This window comes from Thamnophis elegans, chromosome 16 (genome assembly GCF_009769535.1).
Source record: "Thamnophis elegans isolate rThaEle1 chromosome 16, rThaEle1.pri, whole genome shotgun sequence".
NCBI lineage: Eukaryota > Metazoa > Chordata > Lepidosauria > Squamata > Colubridae > Thamnophis > Thamnophis elegans.
The window spans coordinates 39,151,151-39,170,489 of record NC_045556.1 but is presented as its reverse complement, the minus strand read 5'-3'; the positions used below and the strand labels follow the sequence as shown (position 1 = coordinate 39,170,489).

General features: G+C 49.1%; 1 protein-coding gene across 1 annotated transcript; it reads right to left on the bottom strand.

Moving 5' to 3' along the window:
- Positions 1-849: 849 nt before the first annotated feature.
- Positions 850-17,303, bottom strand: NCS1 (neuronal calcium sensor 1). Its single transcript, XM_032233465.1, has 7 exons — positions 16,644-17,303; positions 4,906-4,930; positions 4,252-4,390; positions 3,172-3,250; positions 2,711-2,799; positions 1,654-1,731; positions 850-1,453 (listed from the first exon to the last, which is right to left on the bottom strand). Exons 1-7 carry the CDS (start codon positions 16,705-16,707, stop codon positions 1,355-1,357), a joined length of 573 nt encoding a protein of 190 aa, XP_032089356.1. The 5' UTR covers positions 16,708-17,303; the 3' UTR covers positions 850-1,354.
- Positions 17,304-19,339: the final 2,036 nt, after the last annotated feature.

Sequence of the window (19,339 nt, the reverse complement as noted above, 5' to 3'; positions counted from 1 at the left end):
TTTCACTTAACTGCTTTGAGACAGCAGCCATAAAAATTGAATGAATGAATGAGGGAGGGAGGGATAGAAGGAAGGAAGGAAGGAATGAGAAAATGAAGGAAGGAAAAAGGGAAAGGGAAGGAGAAAAGAGAAAGAAGGGAAGGTGGAAGGAGGGAGGATGGAAAAGGGAAGGAGAAGGAATTAAAGTGGAATGGAGAAAGAGAGGGAGGGAGGGACGGCAGGCAGGGAAGGAAGGAAGGAAGGAAGGGGAGAGAGAAGGAAGGAAGGAAAGAGGGAGGGGAAAAGGAAAGGGAAGGAGAAAAGAGAAAGGTGGAGAGAGGGAGGGAAGGCAGGCAGGGAGGCCAGAAGGAAGGAAGGAATGAGAAAATGAAGGAAGGAAAAAGGGAAAGGGAAGGAGAAAAGAGAAAGAAGGGAAGGTGGAAGGAGGGAGGATGGAAAAGGGAAGGAGAAGGAATGAAAGTGGAATGGAGAAAGAGAGGGAGGGAGGGACGGCAGGCAGGCAGGGAAGGAAGGAAGGAAGGAAGGAAGGGGAGAGAGAAGGAAGGAAGGAAAGAGGGAGGGGAAAAGGAAAGGGAAGGAGAAAAGAGAAAGGTGGAGGGAGGGAGGAAGGAAAGATGGGAAGGAGAAGGAATGAAAGTGGAATGGAGAAAGACAGGGAGGGAGTGAAGGAAGGAAATGTAAAATGAATGAATAAATGAATGATGCAGTCTAAGTTAGAATCAAATTTGGAAGGAAATGCTGAACCTTGCCAGGCATAAACAATGATTTATTCCCCTTGATGGTTTTAATAAACGCGGGTTTTGAAGGGTTTTCCCCTCCTCTTGGTCTCATCCTCTTCTACTGCAACGCCTCCTATTGCAAAATCCAGGATATTTTGGGCTCGGCCCACAAGGTTGAAGGAACTATTTTTATGGTGGCTTGAAGAGGGGTTAAGATTTTGGGTGGATTCAGATTTTGATGCCGTTTTATTGTTTGTTAGTGAAAGGCAATATTCTTGTGATGGGGAAGACTCTGTGGTTGCCCTGAGCATCCACACAAACCAGATGGAAGTCAAGCTGAGCCAAATAATAATAATAATAAAAAACTATTCTTCTTCTAAGTCTCACGGGGATTTTTTGAGGGGGACGGCAGAATAGGAGGACGACCGAGCTGGAAGGGACCTCGGAGGTCTTCTAGTCCAACCCCCTGGTCCAGCAGCAGGACTCGGACCACGCCAGACACACCGCTGTCCTTGTTCTCCTTCAAATGCAGAGTTTGGGACCCGGCACAGCCGTCCAGAGGCCGAAGCCCCGAGGCCTGCGTTGTCCCCCAGGACGGAGACTTGGCTGCTCACCAAAGCCGGCAGAGGGTGGGACTATACCAGCCCGTCGTAGAGAGAGAGCGCCTGGACGATGGAAGGGTCGGCCTTGGAGCCCTCCTGGAACTCCTGCAACGTCAGTTTCCCATCCGCGTTCTGGAAGACAAAGGAGAACCGGGCGTAAGAGTCGGAGTGGGCCCCCGAGAGATCATCTGGCCCATCCCGCTTCTGGGTGCCGGATTTAATGAAGCAGCTCAGGGGTCGGGTCCCGAGCGCAAAGAGCAAGTGAAGGGAAGGGGGCCTCCGTGGTCTCCGCCTGTTGGGGGCAGCCGGGCGAGTGGGAGGAGAAGACTCACTTTGTCCATCATGGCAAAGATCCTGTCCACCCGCTTCTCTGGCGTGTTCTCCTCTTCCGGCAGCTCCACCGTGTTTCCCTGCTCAGAGAGAAGGAAGACGGGGATCCCATGGACTCGGGGGGACTCTGTGAAGCCCACAAAGGCACCTATGAGTCCAGGGCTCCCCAGCCGTTCGGACCGCAGGGACCACGACAGGCGCAATTTTAAATCCCGCGGACCACTGATACCATCTGCCTAATGACCAGCTGGGTGGGCGTGGCTAGGTGGTCATGTGACTAGGTGGGTGTGGCCAACTTGATGTTACTCATGTCAAGAGACGCCTCGCCATCCTCTACTCGCCCCTCCCCTCCCAGCCCCCCCTCGCCTGCCCTTCCGGACTCCTTAGGGCCCCAACAGGAAGCAGCTGCTGGAGCTAAGCAGCCCCCAGGAGAAAGAGTTGGCAAAACAGCTTGGTTCAAATTGGATCTGACCGAGAAGGAGGCTCAGCAGAAGCACCTCACTGAGGACTAGGAGCATGGGCTTTCCAAGCAGAGGGAACACCTGCGGGAGTTCAAGGCCAGGTGCCTGGAGTCTCAGAGGGCTGAGATGCTCAGCCAGTTCCAGGCCATGATGCCGTCCCACTGGAACGAGGCCCTCCGGCTCTTTGCCCCCAGCGGCTCTTCCCTCCAGCCTTTGCCCAAAGACCCCCACCAGGAGGCCGAAGAAGACCCCAAGTCGGAATTTCTGCCCCCCATCCGACCCTCACAAAAAGACCCCGAAGGGGGAGACTCTCTGCAGCCGCACAAGCATTCATTGCACGTATCCAACCCAGGGACCGTGTAATATAAAAGATGCAGATAATTTTTCTGCAGACCAACAAAATTTTCTCCCGGACCCACACTTGGTGACCACTGGATTAGACCACCTCCCCAAGGCCAACCAGATCGGGGTGCCCTTGGTATGTCCCATGGTCGAAGGAGCTAATTTGGGGTTCAGGACATTACAGAAAGTCAACGTCATTGTCGGGAGCCTTCTGGCCGGACGGTCTCTTTCCCCGTCCCGTGGTTTCTCTACTCACCACCATCTGGTAAATAGCATCTACAATGTCCAGCATCTCATTTCTGGTGATGTAGCCGTCGTTGTCCAGGTCATACAGTTTAAAGGCCCCTGAAAGAAAGAGAAAGGACCAAGTTTGCAAGGAAAGAGATGCGGTTTTAGGGACCGAGGCTCCTCCGAAAAGGCCCTCGGGCCAAAATCTCTCCCACAGTTTCTGTCCCATCTCCCACCCAGGCACAGGGCTGGCCCCCCCCAGAGGAGGAGGAGAACTACAGTGTGGATCCGGCCCTCGAAGGAATCCAGTTTGAGCCCCCTGATATAGAATATCAGAGTTGGAAGGGACCTTGGAGGTCTTCTAGTCCAACCCCTTGCTCAAGCAGGAGATCCTACATCACTCCGGGCAAAGGGCCGTCTAACCAGGAGGCCAACAATCAAAGGAAGAGGCTGGGGGGAAGAAGAATCTCGTCCCATCGGATGGCTTACAGCGCAGTTTCTCATCCAGGGTCCCTCGGGAGGTGACTGAAAGGGCCTGGATGAATTCGGAGAACTCGATTCTCCCGTCCTGGGAAGAGAAAAGGAAAGAGCCGACGTTGAGATCCCGCTTGGGAAAAAGCTCTTTAAAGTGCAAATGCAGGTGGTCCTCTATTTACGGCCATTCGCTTAGGGGCTGTTGGGAGTTACGGCGGCAGACACATCTCGCAGTTAGGACCAGCACAGTAACTGAGTCCTTGCGGTTACGACCAGCCCAGCGTCCTCACAGTTCTGTGGTCATAAGTCAGAGCCTTGGCAGCTGGCCTGTATTTATTGACAAGGGTTGGAGCCCCTCAGGTGACCCGATGGCCCTTTGGGACTTTCCCAGCCAGCTCCCGGCAAATCTGGATCCATTGAACGACCGTGGGACTCACCCACCGACCGTGGCAAAAAAAAAAAAAGTTGTAGACATGACTCACTTAATGCCTACCTCATTTAATATCCCCGTTTCCTCTGTCCTATTTCTGTGAAAATATTGTTCGGGGCAAATGCATTTTGGCCAGAGATAAATTAAGATTCATTTGCATGGAAGGAGGGAAGGAAGGAAGGGAAGAAGGAAGGGAGCGAGGGAGATAATATGCTATGGCAAGGAAGGAAGGAAGGAAGGAAGGAAGGAAGGAAGGAAGGAAGATATGCTATGGGAAGAAAGGAAGGAAGGAAGGAAGGAAGAAAGGAAGGAAGGAAGGAAGGAAGGAAGGAAGGAAGATATGCTATGGGAAGAAAGGAAGGAAGGAAGGAAGGAAGGAAGGAAGGAAGATATGCTATGGGAAGAAAGGAAGGAAGGGAGGGAGGGAGGAAGGAAGAAAGGAAGGAAGGAAGGAAGGAAGATATGATATGGGAAGAAAGGAAGGAAGGAAGGAAGGAAGGAAGAAAGGAAGGAAGGAAGGAAGGAAGGAAGATATGCTATGGGAAGAAAGGAAGGAAGGGAGGAGGGAGGGAGGGAGGGAGGGAGGAAGGAAGGAAGGAAGATATGCTATGGGAAGAAAGGAAGGAAGGGAGGAGGGAGGGAGGGAGGAAGGAAAGCAAACTCACTTTGTTTTCATCAAAGACATTAAAAACAAATGTTGCAAACTTGGTTGGGTCGCCAAACGGGAAAAACTGCTTGTAGATTTTCTGAAATCCGGCCGCGTCCAACTGTCCACTTGGGCAGTCCTTAATAAAGCCTTTATACCTGCAACCAGGAAGATAAATGGATTCACTTGATTTGGGGGGGGGGGAAGAATCTGATAGCACATGGGAGGCATAGATAACACCAGTTGCCTCCTTTCTCTCTCTCTCTTACATTAAGGTAAGGTAAAGGTTCCCCTCGCGCACATATGCTAGTCCTTCCTGACTCTAGGGGGCGATGGTGCTCATCTCCGTTTCTAAGCCGAAGAGCCAGCACTGTCCGAAGACGTCTCCGGGGTCATGTGGCCGGCATGACTCAATGCCAAAGGCGCACGGAACGCCGTTTCCTTCCCACCAAAGGTGGTTCCTATTTCTCTACTTGCATTTATTTACATGCTTTCAAACTGCAAGGTTGGCAGAAGCTGGGACAAGTCACGGGAGCTCACTCCGTTACGTGGGTGCTAGGGATTCAAACCACCGAACTGCAGACCTTTCTGATTGACAAGCTCAGCGTCTTAGCCACTGAGCCACCGTGTCCCTCAATCATTCTTAGGATTTGAAATAACACTGAAAACTCACCATTGCTGGACTTCTTTCTCTGTGACTGAAAAAAAGAGAGAGAGAGAGAAAGAAGTATTTATGGACGATTTCATACATTCAAGCACTTCAATTAAGGTTTCAAAAGCTTTAACTCTGATTTTATTCACATTTTTGGGGCATAATTGCTCTCCACTGGAACACTTATTCCCTTGGTCAATTAGCAAAGATTGCCTTTGCGAAGAGAAAAATCTTTCCATCTTTGGTGCTATCAATTCCTAATAAAGCTAAAGAAGGGATATTAAATATTTCTGAGCACAAAGGAGATAAATTGGGATTCTAGCTGTACAAGTCAGGGGAATTTTAATTAGCGTAAAATACTGTAAGTCAACATGAATTCATGACTTGGAAAATGGGAGAAAGGAACCGGTTGTTCTGACCGAAGCTTCCCCAAAATGCACCAGGCAGAGTCCTTGTCCCGACAAAACCCTTTTTATTAAACGAATGTGGATTCCTTCACCTTCAGCCAAGGCCTGGCAAACAGCCTTTCAAAGGAATATTTATGACCACAGACCTTATCTATCTTGGAAAGCTGCCATGTAAATATTTTCCAAATGAGGAGCTGTGCAAGGAAAGGCTGGGCACAGAGTCTCTGAGATTCACGGACAGATCTTCACACTCCTAACGACTGAACGAACACAAACTTAGTATTTTGGGAAGAGAATTATGGATTGGGGAGGGCTGCAAACAGTCCTCAACTTTACGACCATAACTGAGAGCAGAATTGTCATTGCTAAGCCCCATGGTTGTTAAATGAGTTGTATTCCATTTTACAAGCTTTTGGGGTGGGGCTGCAGTTAAGTAAATAGCTTCCGTTGTTAAATGAATCACATGGTCGTAAAGCAAATATGGCTCCCACCCCGACTTTTGCTTGTCAGAAGCCAGCTGAGAAGGCCGCGAAGGGCCCCCCTGCAAACCATCGTAAACACAAGCGCCCAAGTTTTGATCGTATAGGTCAGTGTTTCTCAACCTTGTCAACTTGAAGATGTCCGGACTTCAACTCCCAGCGAATGCTGGCTGGGGAATTCTGGGAGTTGAAGTCCGGACATCTTCAAGTTGACAAGGTTGAGAAACACTGGTATAGGTCATAAGCACATAATTCCCTTTTTTTCAGTGGCCTCGTGACTTTGAGCAGCCACTAAACAAACCGTCGTAAGTCGAGGACTATCTGGATTGAAAAAGATATATGATGGCATAGCTTGGGCTGCACCCCTTGTGAACGTAGTGAAGCTCCGTCCTCACTGTTTCGCTTCAGTGAAATAAGTTAGTTTTGAAACTTTAAATAAGTTTCTCAAAAGGGGACTTTGTGCTTGGGAAAAAAATCTGGCTCGTTCCCGCAGCTGAGGCAGCAAACCCAAAATACACCCGGCAAACGGCTGCCAGGCCAAGACTCCGCTGCCACGCTGGGAAAGAAACAGCTAATTATCCATGCATGGCTTTTGCAAGATGCCAAATTTGCATGCTTGTTTTGAATTTCCCCCAAAAATGTGACACACTAAATACCAATTTTCTGCTCGCTCTCTCTCTCTTCTCTTCCTTTCTCACACTTCCATTTCACACTCCCTTCTTTCTCTCTCCTCTTTCTCTCTCTCTATTCTCTTTTCCCCTTCTTTCTCTCTCTCTTTTATTTCTCTCTCTTCTCTTTCCCTTTCCCTTTCTCTCTTCCCCCTTCTCTCCCTCTCTCTTATTTCTCTCCCTCTTTCTCACACTTCCTCCCTTCTCTTTCTGTCTCTCTTACCTCCTCCTCTCTCTCTCTCTTTTATTTCTCTCCCTCAACAATACCATCAAACCACAACATCTGCCTCTCCTTGGGAAGGACTCAGTGGGAAGACAGAATGACCCAATCCAGTGTGAACATCTGTCCAACTGTACAACCAGCCATAATACTTTTTAAAATGTATATACCACTCAATTCTCAGCTATGTAAATGACTCACAACAATCAAATACATGCTAGAGGTTCTTTGAGAGCAGCCAAGGAGAAAGAGGTGTGACATAACACAATAAAGGTTGCAGGAAGTGGGTGTGTCTAGTTGAATGAAAAGAAGGACCAGGGGAGACATGACAGCAGTCTTCTAATATCTCAGGGGCTGCCCCCAAAGAAGAGGGAGTCAAACTATTCTCCAAAGCACCTGAGGGCAGAACAAGAAGCAATGGGTGGAAACTAATCAAGGAGAGAAGCAACCTAGAACTGAGGAGAAATTCCCTGACATCAAGAACAATTAATCAGTGGAACAACTTGCCTCCAGAGGTTGTAGGTGATCCAACACTGGGAGTTTTTAAGAAGATGTGGGATATCAATTTGTCTGAAGTGGTGTAGGGTTTTCTGCCTAGGCAGGGGGCTGGACTAGAAGACCTCCAAGGTCCCTTCCAACTCTGTTATTCTATTGTATTCTAATCTATTCCTACTCTATTCTTTCATTCTTAATTCTATTCTACTCTATTCTATATATGTATTCAATGGCATTCAATGTATATAACTTGCTGAGCAAAGGGAGAATAAGCCGTGCTACTGTGCTTGGCTGACAAGGTTTTTGGCTCGCAAAAAAATGTGTATGAGTCAGGGATTTGAAACTTAGATGGTAGGTTTCCAGCTCTTTCAGGGGAAAAAAAAAAAGCAATTTCCTTCACCATCTGTAAATATTTGGTTCCCAAATCTGCAGCTTCTCACCCCAACCCATCCTTTAGAATTGCCAATTGGCTTGCAAAAGGGCTCTCTGGGCGAATAGCTAATTGCAATTAAGGTGTCTTCCAAGTTAATTAAATATTTAATGGAGGTTTTTAGAGAACGGAATTGATGGAAGAGAATCAGTCCAAATCAACAGAAGACATAACAAAATCGACAATCTCTGATCGGGTGTTCTGACCGAGGCTTCCCGAGCGTCTGAAGCAAATTCCTTGTCCTTTTCTTAATCGACTGTGAATTCTGCTCATTCACCTCCAGCAAAGTCTTTCAAGGGAGGATTTACAGTCACAGACCTTATCTGGCTTGGAGAGCTGACAGGCTGAGATCTGGGAGAGTCAGGAACCAATTAAGCGAAGTAATTGTCTCCTGCAAACTCCACTCCCCTTTCTCTCCTCTTTTATTTCCCCTGGGAGGGGCCATTCACCGTCCACCTGTGGCCTTACTCCCAAGTTGACCCCTGTTCTTTAGCTCTTCCCTTCGTCTGGCCACTCTGCGCTTGTGCACACTGGGAAGAGGCTCCAGCTGTTCTTCTGCCTCACTGATGTCTGATTCTGAAGGCAGCTGATAACTGGCATGCGGTCCTGGCCCCCTCTCTGCCTCCGACACAAAGCCCTCATCATCAGAGCCTTCCCCAGACTCCAGGACTGGCCCAGGTTCCTCCCCAACCTCCTCACTGCCTGAATCTGCTGCCAGCTCCACTGGCTGCTGGCGGGTCACAACATTGGGATGGGGGAGCTGAACTTCCAGAATAGTGAAGAAACCTTAGGAGTCCCAAATAGGTTGACCAAGAGTTGACAGATACTGAACGTCGTAGATCTACAGTAATGGGTTGTCCACCCAACAAATCCAATCCTTCGATTTAAAGGGTCAACAACTTTCCGATCTCTGGTGGGAAAAGGACCTGGGAAGTTCCCTTCTATAAGTGATATATGGTATCCACCCGCTTCCGATGAAAGTTCTCCAGATGTTCAAAAAATAACCTCTTTCCCAGCTCCACCCCACCATCGTTTAAATCTTGGACTTCTCTGTATGCCAGAAAGTTTCATTATCAATATTGTTCTCCACCCAAACTGAATTTGATGCACGAGAAACTCATCTCCAAGTTGGACCGGCCAAGGAGAGGAGATGATGAGACTTACTCAAGTAATGTAAAATGAGTTAGGCCAACTTTAAAGTCTAGCTGTAGCTAAGGGATGATCCCTTTGCAGAAGACACACTTCACCTAGCTATGGAAAGATGGGCTAACCCAAAACACTGGATTCCCACGAGACGCCAAGCTGCAACCACTATCCAAGTATTGCCTGCTGTGTGAATGTGCCAGTTAACACATCCGGGTAAGACTGTTGTGTGGACACACCCAGACATGATGCCTTGTCAATCCACAGCTACCAAAGTGTTATTAGCACAGCAAGGGAAGGTTGGGAAGGGAAACCAAAGAGCCTCTTGAGGAAGGTGAATAGCAATAGCAATAGCAGTTAGACTTATATACCGCTTCATAGGCCTTTCAGGCCTCTCTAAGCGGTTTACAGAGAGTCAGCATATTGCCCCCAACAATCCGGGTCCTCATTTTACCCACCTCGGAAGGATGGAAGGCTGAGTCAACCCTGAGCCGGTGAGATTTGAACCGCTGAACTGCTGATCTAGCAGTAGCCTGCAGTGCTGCATTTAACCACTGCACCACCTCGGCTCACTGAAGGAGGAGAGGGCAAAAGTTGGCTTGAACTCAACGTTAAGAAAACCAAGATCATGGCATCCGGGCCCTCTCAATTCCTGGCAATTAGATGGAGGAGAAATGGAGGGAGTGACAGATTGTATTATCCTGGGTCCCAAAATCACCGCAGATGGGGACTGCAGCCAAGGAATCCAAGGACAATTTCTCCTGGGGAGGAAAGTGATGGCAAATCTAGACTAAAAAGCGGAGACATCGCCCTGCCAACACAAGGGCGTCTAGTCAAGGCTGCGGGTTCCCAGTCCCACCCTCCTTTTGGCATAATCTCCGTATTCTGAACCTCTGAATTATGCAGCTGCTTTGGCAAATGGAACATTGTCCTGGATGTTATAAAAATAGCAAGGAGATTGAATCAAAGCTATAATTTATGGCTTATATATTGCAGAGCACAATCAGGAAATAAACTTGGAGTGGTTGCAAAAAAAAAACCTCTCTCTTTTTCCTGATATGTCAATTGTTCCCTGGAGCCCTGGGCTAGACTGATGCTCTGATGGGGAGGGGGATTTCTTTTCCACCCTGCCCCTTTATATCAATTCTGGGGGTACCTTTTATTGTTCTTTAAATGAAAATTAGGAGGCAAATGTTGCCTTTTGCCGCCAAATGGGAGAAACCAGCCAATACTTATTTTGAAGTGTTGATTAAATGGTCAATGCTTCCTTCCATTTCTGCAAGGCTCCCAGCATTGATTTGTCCCAAAGTGCAGGTAGGTCTCTACTTACAACCATTCATTTAGTGAACGCTCAAAGCTACGACGGCACTGAACTAGTGACTTACGACGATGTCCACATTTATGACCCTTGCCGCATCCCCGTGGTCACGCAGTCAGCGTTCATGAGCTTGGCCACTGGAATGTACTTATGCCTGTTGCATTGTCCTGCGGTCATGTGATCACCAGGCAGGCTTGCGACGAAGCAACATCAATCGGCTCACTTAATGACCGCACGATTCACTTAACAGCCTCAGCGGTTTGCTTAACAAATTGGTGAGGGGGGAAAGCTTGTAAAGTGGAGCAAAGCTCGCTTAACCACCACCTTGGGCTGAATGGTGGTCGTAAGTCGAGGACTCCCCATCATTTGCTTGCCCCCATCTCAGCAGATGGTCCCTGGGAGAAGTTTCTAGGAACTGAACGGCAGCCCGTTTTTCTCACCTTCCCCGCTGGGCCCTTTTTCGGCAACAAATCCTATTTACAAGGCTTTATTTTTTCCCCTTGACGGTTTGAAGGGAAACAGCCCACGCGAGTTCATCATGGCACGTAGCCAGGTTGAGACACCAAAACCGAACAGATTTTCTGGGGGCAGAACGCAGAGGTTTCATTCCCCCCCTCCCCGGCTCCTTTTTATTTTGTACGGTGGGGGCAGAGTAAAGCAATTGTTGGAAAGAAGAGAAGGAAGGACTCACACCAGGGTTTCGAGCCGAGAATCCGTGCAAGGCGAAAAAAAACCAATCTAACCTCACTAGCCATCTTCGTTAATTAGCCCTCGACTCAGAACCGTGCGTTTTGAGTCCACTTCGTTTTTAAATCAGGGCGGCGTTAAAAAAAAGTGACTTAGGATTGATCCTCGCATTTACGACCATTTGCAGTATTCCCCACCGTCATGTGATAAAAAATCAGGTGCTTGCCAATCAACGTGTTAAGCCGATGCAGTCCCAGGCTGCGTTAACAGAGGGATAGAATCAAGATCACTTGAAGGGTTAGTACCGCTTTGTAAGGCCTTGGTAAGGCCACACTTGGAATCCGGCATTCAGTTTTGGTGGCCACGATGTAGAAAAGATGTGGAGACTCTAGAAAGAGTTCAGAGAAGAGCAACAAAGAGGATTAGGGGACTGGAGACTGAGACATAAACATATGTCTAGTTGAATGAAAAGAAGGACCAGGGGAGACATGATAGCAGTCTTCCAATATCTCAGGGGCTGCCCCAAAGAAGAGGGAGTCAAGCTATTCTCCAAGGCACCTGAGGGTAGAACAAGAAGCAATGGATGGAAACCAATCAAGGAGAGAAGCAACCTAGAACCGAGGAGAAATTTCGTGACAGTGAGAACAATTAATCAGTGGAATTCCTTGTTTTATGGTTGCTCCAACACTGGAGGCTTTTAAGAAGAGACTGGACAGAATGGTATTGGGCAAGGGGTTCTGACAAAGGCTCCCCAAGAGTGTGAAGCCAACTCCTGGTCCCGACAAAAACCCCTTTTATTCATTGACTGTGAATTCTGCTCATTCACCTCCAGCAAAGTCTTTCGAGGGAGGATTTACGGTCACAGACCTTCTCTGGCTTGGAGAGCTGCCAGGCCGAGATCTGCAGAACTTGGCAAGGAGTCTCGGAGAGTCACGAACCAATTAAGCAAACTGATTGTCTCCTGCAAACTCCACTCCCCTTTTGCTCCTCTTTTATTCCCTCTGGGGAGGGGCCCTTCATCGTCCACCTGTGGCCTTCCTCCCAAGTCCACCCCTGTTCTTTAGCTCTTCCCTTCGTCTGGCCACTCTGCACATGGACACACTGGGAAGAGGCTCCAGCTGTTCTTCTGCCTCACTGATGTCTGACTCCGAAGGCAGCTGATAACCGTTGGATAGCCCTGGTCCTCCCTCCGCCTCCGACACAGAGCCCTCACCATCAGAGCCTTCCCCAGACTCCAGGTCTTGTTGCATTCGGGTCTTTTGCCATGTAAGATTGAGATTGTCTTGGCAATGTTTCTGCGAGGTCTCACTCGCCATCTTCAGGCTGGGTTTTGGGCTTAAAGCCTTACATGGGAAAAGACCCGAATACAACAAGACTATATATATTCCAAACACTAGTAAATTTTTTAAAAAATGTTCCACTCCCAAGAAGCCAAGACATGGAAAGAAATCACCACGTTCAAAATTTCCAGTGCCGCCCCCCCCCCCTTTGATCTAATAAGAAATGCACCTTGTAAAACTGAGCTCCTGTTGTGTAATTGTGCTACTGTAACTGTAGACTTTTTATGAGTTCTGTTTTATGAGGCTTGGTTTTACGACCGTTGTTATCGCTGTTTTTTCTTTCTCCTGAAGACGGATTTTATGATGCCCCCACTCTGAGCTGTCTCCAGAGGTAATCGTATTCGGAATCAATATCCATCATGACGGTAGCCATATGCAAAATAAAAGAAATGCAGGGGCCAACTTTTTCCTGGAAAAACGTCAGCCGCCTCCTGGCTCATCCTGGCCGGAGCCACGAAACTCCCAGGTCAATCAGGAAGTGAGGAGGAAGCTGTCCGACGCATTTTTGGGGTGGGTTTCCAACAACTCAACTCAGCAACCTCAAATCCACAAAATGTTGACAAAACTCCTGCAGTGAGCGAAAGCAATACAACTAGTCCTCAACTTACGGCCACAATGGACTCCAAGATTTCCGTTGCTAAGCAAGGCAGTTCCTAAGCGCGTCTTGCCCCATTTTGCAACCTTTCCTGCTACAATTGTTATTGCTGCGGTCGTTAAGAGAGCAACACCGTCGCTCAGTGGATTAGCCTTCCCCCATCGTCAGAATGTCGCCAAAGGGGGAGCAGGAGGTGGGTTGCAACCAATTCGCACCGCTTCAGGGGAGCAGGGGGTGGAAATTGGCACCTGCTGGCCGAACTGGTAGGAATGGCAGGCTGGACACCCCCCCACCCCTCAACCAGTTCCCTGGTTTAATCCTTTCTTCATGTTCTGCACATGCGCAGAAGAATTTACTCTCAACTGCGCACACTCACGAAGCGCACGCAAAACACGTGTGCACCGAACCAGCAGCAATGCCGGCGGCAGCCCAGCCCTGCCCGGGACACTGCGACCGTCATAAGTACAAATCCGTTGCCAAGCATCTGAATTCTGACCGCACAACCTGGGGATGTTGCAACGGTCACAAGTGTGAAAACCAGTCATAAGTCACTTTCTCCAGTGGTGTTTGTTGCTTCAGTTGGCCACTAAACAAAAATCTGCAAGTTGAGGACTATCTGTAAATGATTCTGCAAATTTGCTTCAACCAAAGCCTTTCATTTGTTTAAATAAATAAATCAGATTGTAGCTTGACCAGTTTTAAATTACGTGGTTGATTTCCGGACAGAAAACCAATCTGATTGATGGCCAGTGGCTGTAATCAATCTGCATCCTAGCCATTTCCATAGCAACAAACTAGCCAGCAAAACCTCAAAACTAAAGTTTCAGGATTTTTTCCCACCCACCTCAAGCAGAAAGTCCAGAAGTGGTTTCCAGCCATTTCGCAGGGCAGAAAGCATCAAGGCCTCCCTGCCTGCCTGCCTTTCGTGGCTTCCTCATTCTAGCTCTCTCCTTCGAACCGGCCATCGCAGGGGGAACCAAAGGAACAAGACGTACAATTTAAAATATTATCCAACGTCAAAATGTTTGCCAAACGGAGCTCGCATTTCATTTGTAACCCTTTGGAAACCGAAGGCAAGAAAACAGCCAAGCTCAGAGAGCACCAAGGACCCCACAGTCCTCCCAAACCCTCCTCCCTTCTAGCACTGATGATGTTACCTAGTTGGGTCATGAAGCATCTGCAAGAAAACAGGACCCCTCACCCTTGACAGAGAAACAGCGCTCAATAAATCAAAAGTTTGGAAAGGTGGGATTCATGGGGAAAGAGCGGGGTGGGGACTGGGGAGAGGTATTAAAACAATAGAATTAGAAAAAAGACTGGAAAGAAAAAATATAGAAGTTTCAAGAACAAGAGCAAGCTAGGCAAATGGGTGGAGAGAAGAGAATATAAGAGGTGAAATTCCTAAGAGACTAGGAGAAAATTGTTGAAAGAAGGAAAAGGATAGAATAGAATGAAATTTGGTAAATATAGCCAATGGTATATAGCCAATATGATATGAGGGAAATAGATTAATACTATTCATTGTGGATAATTAACTAAGTGAAATGTTTACTATATAAAATTAAACTGGATATATGTTATCTATGGTAAAATAGAACAATAGATGGAAATGATACGTTAAAATTTGATTAACCTGGAGAGGCAAAAATGGTATTGTTTATATATTAGAAGAAATTAAAGTTAAGCTGGAAAATATGGAAAGAAAATAAGATGATTGAAATGTGAAATTAAAATATGATGTAAAATGAACTATGTATAATAAAAGATGTAAAGGGGGGAAACCTTGACAGCACTTTGTTTATAAAAGAAGTTAAAATATGTAACAAAAAAAACTTTGTTTAAAAAAAAAGCAAAAATCAAAAGTTTGGCTCCAGTTCCTACAATCCTCATTTATAAAAATTTTAAAGCCACAAAACCATTTCCTGTCCCAGGTTTGACGGATCTAATTATCAGCTGGTCAGCAACTAGACAGCCCAGGGAGTGAACAACACCCAGTGGGCCAAAGCAAAGGCTTTCCAATAACTCACCAGCAGGATGGATGACCTCAAGCATGGCTTTCTTTCTGCTGTTTTTAAAAAAGGCACGTTAGCAACGCAATTGTCTTGGCTGAGCCTCTTTCCTTTGTCATTTTGGGAAGGACATCACAGATTGGCTCTGCCAGTTTGCTGGGGTTTTTTTTTTTTTGCCAATCTGTCAAATTTAGCTTGCCAAATTAAAAAATCCTATTCATTTTTTTTTTACAGTTCCTGTTAAAAATAAAGAACACAACTGCGTTCTTCTCACAAACTTCTGAGTGACTGATCCCTGTGGGGAGGAGAGAAAAACTCTGCAAGTATCCAGAAACTCAGCAGTCTAAGAGCAAAATTCAAGGGTTTTTTTTCAGTCCAGGGGTGCTTGAATGCTGGGAAACCCATCAAAAGGCACAAAGGCCTTGTGTAGTTTTAGATGCAACTGGAGAGAAACTGCTCAGAAGGAGGAGCCTTTGCTGACCAAAATGGGGGACCCCCCCCTTTAAAAAAAACACTTTTGGGGGGAAGGTAAAGACAAATAAATTAAGAGAGAAGTGGGGAACACGAAACATAATTCTTTGACTGGATTTGGCATCGAGTTGTTTACAAAAATAGTAAAAAGAATTTATTGACTCCAATAAATGATGAAACAAATGCATCAGATGCATTTCGGCTGCAAACCCCCCTTCTGTTTCCTTCCCTCACCCCCCCCCACCCCCCCAGCCAGACTCTGCGCAGCTCCAATCCCCATTTTCAAATTGCAAATAGCATTGAAAGCTGGGAAGGTGAGAGGAAGCCAAAGATTGGAAGAAGGGCCCTCCCCCCACCCAGGACTGAAAATGTCTAAGGATTCAATGCAGTCATCAGTAGGACTACCAGCTGTGTCAAGGGCTCTTCCTCTTCCTCTTCCTCCTCGTTTCCCATCCCTCTTCTTCCTCCTCCTCCTCCTCCTCCTCCTCCTCCTCTTTCTGTCTCACGTCCTCCTCCCCTTAACCTCCTCCTCCCCTTCTTTCTGCTTCTCTTCCCCCTCCTTCTTCCTCTTCTGCCTCCTATTCCTCTGTTTCCTCTCCTCCTCTTCTTCCTCTCCTTCATATCTCTTCTCCTCCTCCTTTCCCCCCTCTCCCTTCTCCTCCTCTTCCTCTTTTGCTGCCTATTCCTCCTCTTCCTTCCTCTTCCTTCTCCCTATATCTCTTCTCCCTTTTCCTTTCCCTCTTCCCCTTCATCCTCCTCCTCCTCTCCCAGTATCTCTCCTCCTTCTCCTCTTCCTTTCCTGGCATGTCCCTCCCTGCGCGGCTCCTCTCCAGTTCTGTCCAGCCCCCGCCCACCCCAGGAGAAGCCGAAGGGGCTGCCAGATGCTGTTGGAGAAACAGCTCCAGGCGAGAAGCTGCATGAATCACTGGGAAAGAGAGAGAGGGAGGGAGGGAGAGAGGGAGAGAGAGAGAGAGAGAGAGAGAGAGAAAAGCCCCCCTCCTCCTTGTTCTTTCTCTCCCTGCAGCCCTGACAATAATAACACCCCGATGAGAGCTCCCTCCCTCCCTCCCTGCCCCTCCCGCCCCGCTATAAAGCAATGCAGTAGATTGCAGCATGCAACTCGAGCACACCTCCCCGGGTGCTCCTTCCCCTGCTCAGCCCTGGGCTTGCTAGAGCAGGATTGTTCCTAGGTGCAGCGCAACACAAGGCAGACAGACAGACAGGCAGACAGAGCATCTTCATCCCCACCCCACCCAGAAAAGAGAGGGACGAATCCAGGCATTTTTTGAGCCCAGAGGTCTCTAATCAGGAGGCAGGTCTAGAAAGTTGCAGAAGTGGAAGGTTTGGTGGTATGGATGGGGAAGGGAAGGAAGGGAGGCTGATATGTGATGGGAAGGAAGGAAGGAAGGAAGGAAGGAAGGAGAGAGAAAGGGAAAGGAGGAAAAGGAAGGGGGGAGAAGAAGGGAGAGGAGAAGAGGAGGAAGGAAAGAAACTCACAGTAGGTCTTCCTGGTCAGCTCTTCCACCACTTCGGGCTTCAGTTTGCTGTTGGATTTCCCCATGGTGGCCGACGGCTCCTCCAGGCTCAGCAAGGCATCAATGGGGCCCGGTGGCGCTCCGGGGCTGGAGGAAGACTCATACAGGAAGCCTGGCCAGAGGGGGCCAAAGTCCAGGAGGAGAGGGGCCGCCTGGCCCTCCAAATCGGACCCCCCCCTCGGTCTCCTCGCAAATCCCCCCTGAGCCACAAGAAAGAAGCCGAGGATTGGGGGGGGGCGATGGGAGGGACCGGCTGCAATCCGGAGGAGCCCTTCTCTGTCTCTGTCTCTGGAGGGTCTTCAGAGGAGCATCTGCAGATGACAAGCAGCCCTCGGATCCATCACAGTGGGGAGGGGGGAGCTGATGTTCTCTGCGTCCCCAAAAGAAAACAACAGGAGAAAGAAGGAGGAGGAGGAGGAGGAGGAGAGAAGGAGGGAGGAAGAATTCCAGAGATGAGGACACGGAGCAGGCAAAGCCAAGGCCAGAAATGAATGGATGCCTTCCTCCTGCTTCCTCCTTTTCCCACCCAACCGAGGAACCGGGCAGGGGGCAAAGGCTCAGTTCTCCCTTCCTCTCGGCCTCCCCGCAGCCGTGCCAAGTGTTGCCGCGGTCGTCCCTGGTTACAAACACCCTCCTCTGCCTTTCCTGCCCGCCCAGGCTCTGCTCAGCCGCTGCTGCGTTGGGTTGCTGGAGCCGACGCACGGATCCTGCACCAATGAGGGAGGGAGGGAGGCGAAGAGGGCGGGTGGGTGGGCTCGCCTGCCTGCCTGCCTTTTGTCTCCTCCTCCTCCTCCTCCGGCTGGGCTTCTGCTGGGGATCGATCGGGCCTTGGAAAGGGGGAGGGGGGGAGGAAGGAGAGAGCATGACAAAAGGTTGCCCAGGTAGCATTTGCAAAGGAAGCTCTGTGGCTCAGGGGCTTCAGAACATTTTTAGAATGGGGGGGGGGGGGTGTTTGTTCTGGGAAGCTTGCAGGCATTGTGTGGCCCAGCCAGGTAACAACTCCAGGATGAGGGGAAGGTGGGGTTTGCTCCCTGTTTTGATGTGAAGCGGATCTAAGCCGGATGGTTTGCTGGAGGACTTCGGGACTCAGCTAGGGAACATCATCAGTGCTGGGGGGAGGGTTGGTGGCGAGGGGGAGGGGGAGGAGGAAGAGGAGGAGGAAGAGGAGGAGGAGGATGGCTGTGGGGTCCTTGGCACTCTGAGCTTGGTGGTTTTCTTGCAGATATTTCATGATCAAACTGGGTGACACCTTTGGTGCTAGAGGGAGGAGGGAGGTTGTGGAGAAGAGGAGGAGGAGGAGGAGGAGGAGGAGGAGGAGGAGGAGGAGGAAAGGAGGAAGATTGTGGGGGTCCTTTCTGAGCTTTGTGGTTTTCTTGCAGATGTTTCATGACCCAACAAGGGAACATCATCAGTGCTACTCTGTTTCCCTGAAAATAAGACAGGGTCTTATTTTCTTTCGACGCCCATCCCCGAAATAAGCAAAATTGGCTTTATTTTCAGGGAGGTCTTATTATTTGGGGGTGCAGGAGGCGGTGAGCGTGGTCACCTCAGGGCTGCTGCTGTGTTGCAATATTTTCGGGGAGGGCTTATTTGGGGGGAAACGGGGCAGCACACGCAGCCCCAGAGGCAAGAAGGTTGTGTCCACCTACACAACTGGAGAAGCTGGAGAAGGCTGTGTTGTGAGGGCACGGCAGGGTAAACGGATAGTCCTTGTCCACAACCGAGCCCACAATTTCCATTGCTAAGCGAGACAGTTGTCACCAAATGTGTTCTACCCCAGTTGGCGCCTTTCCTTGCCCCCGTTATTAAGTGAATCACTCCATTTGTTAATCCCAGGGCTGTGACGTGGGTCCAGCTTCCCCATTGACTCTGCTGGTCAGTCGGTCGCAAAAGGGGTGACCACCAGGGACACAGCGACCATCCTAAGGGGCCAAGCGTCCGAATTCTCATTGCGTGACCCTGGGGATATTACAATGGTCATTAAGTGTGGGGAAAGTCCCCTTTTTTTCAGCGCCATTGTAACTTGGAACCGTTGTAAGTTGAGGACTACCGCTACTAAAATCCCAACCCAGTCTGTTGAAATCAGGACCTTGGAGAGCTCCCCACCAGCCTTCTGGATTTTGCCCATTGAAATAAACCAAGGAGGCTGGCTCAGCCATGGAGACCTTGGGCCCTGAGTACACCAGGGGCCCCCAGCCTTTTGGACCTCAGGGGCCACTAAACCCATAATTTTAAATCCTGCAGACCACTAACATCATCTGCCTAATGACCGGCTGGGTGGGCGTGGCTACGTGGTCATGTGACTGGGTGGGTGTGGCCAACTTGATGTCACTCATGTCAAGAGGCGCCTCGCCAGCCTCTACTTGCCCCTCCCCTCCCAGCCCCTCCTCGCCTGCCCACCTGAGCACCTTAGGACCCCATCAGGAAGCAGCTGCTGGAGCTAAGCAGCTCCCAGGAGAAAGAGTTGGCAAAACAGCTCGGTTCAAATTGGATCTGACTGAGAAGGAGGCTCAGCAGAAGCACCTCACTGAGGACTAGGAGCATAGGCTTTCCAAGCAGAGGGAAGACCTGTGGGAGTTCAAGGCCAGGTGCCTGGAGGCTCAGCGGGCTGAGATGCTCAGCCAGTTCCAGGCCATGATGCCGTCCCACTGGAATGAG

Coding starts and splice junctions, on each gene's coding strand:
- NCS1 (XM_032233465.1), bottom strand. CDS start 16,707: ATGGGGAAATCCAACAGCAAACTGAAGCCCGAAGTGGTGGAAGAGCTG. Junction 4,931..16,643: donor GCTGACCAGGAAGACCTACT/GTGAGTTTCTTT, acceptor TCTTTTTTTCAG/TCACAGAGAAAGAAGTCCAG. Junction 2,800..3,171: donor CCTGGATGAGAAACTGCGCT/GTAAGCCATCCG, acceptor TCTTTCTTTCAG/GGGCCTTTAAACTGTATGAC.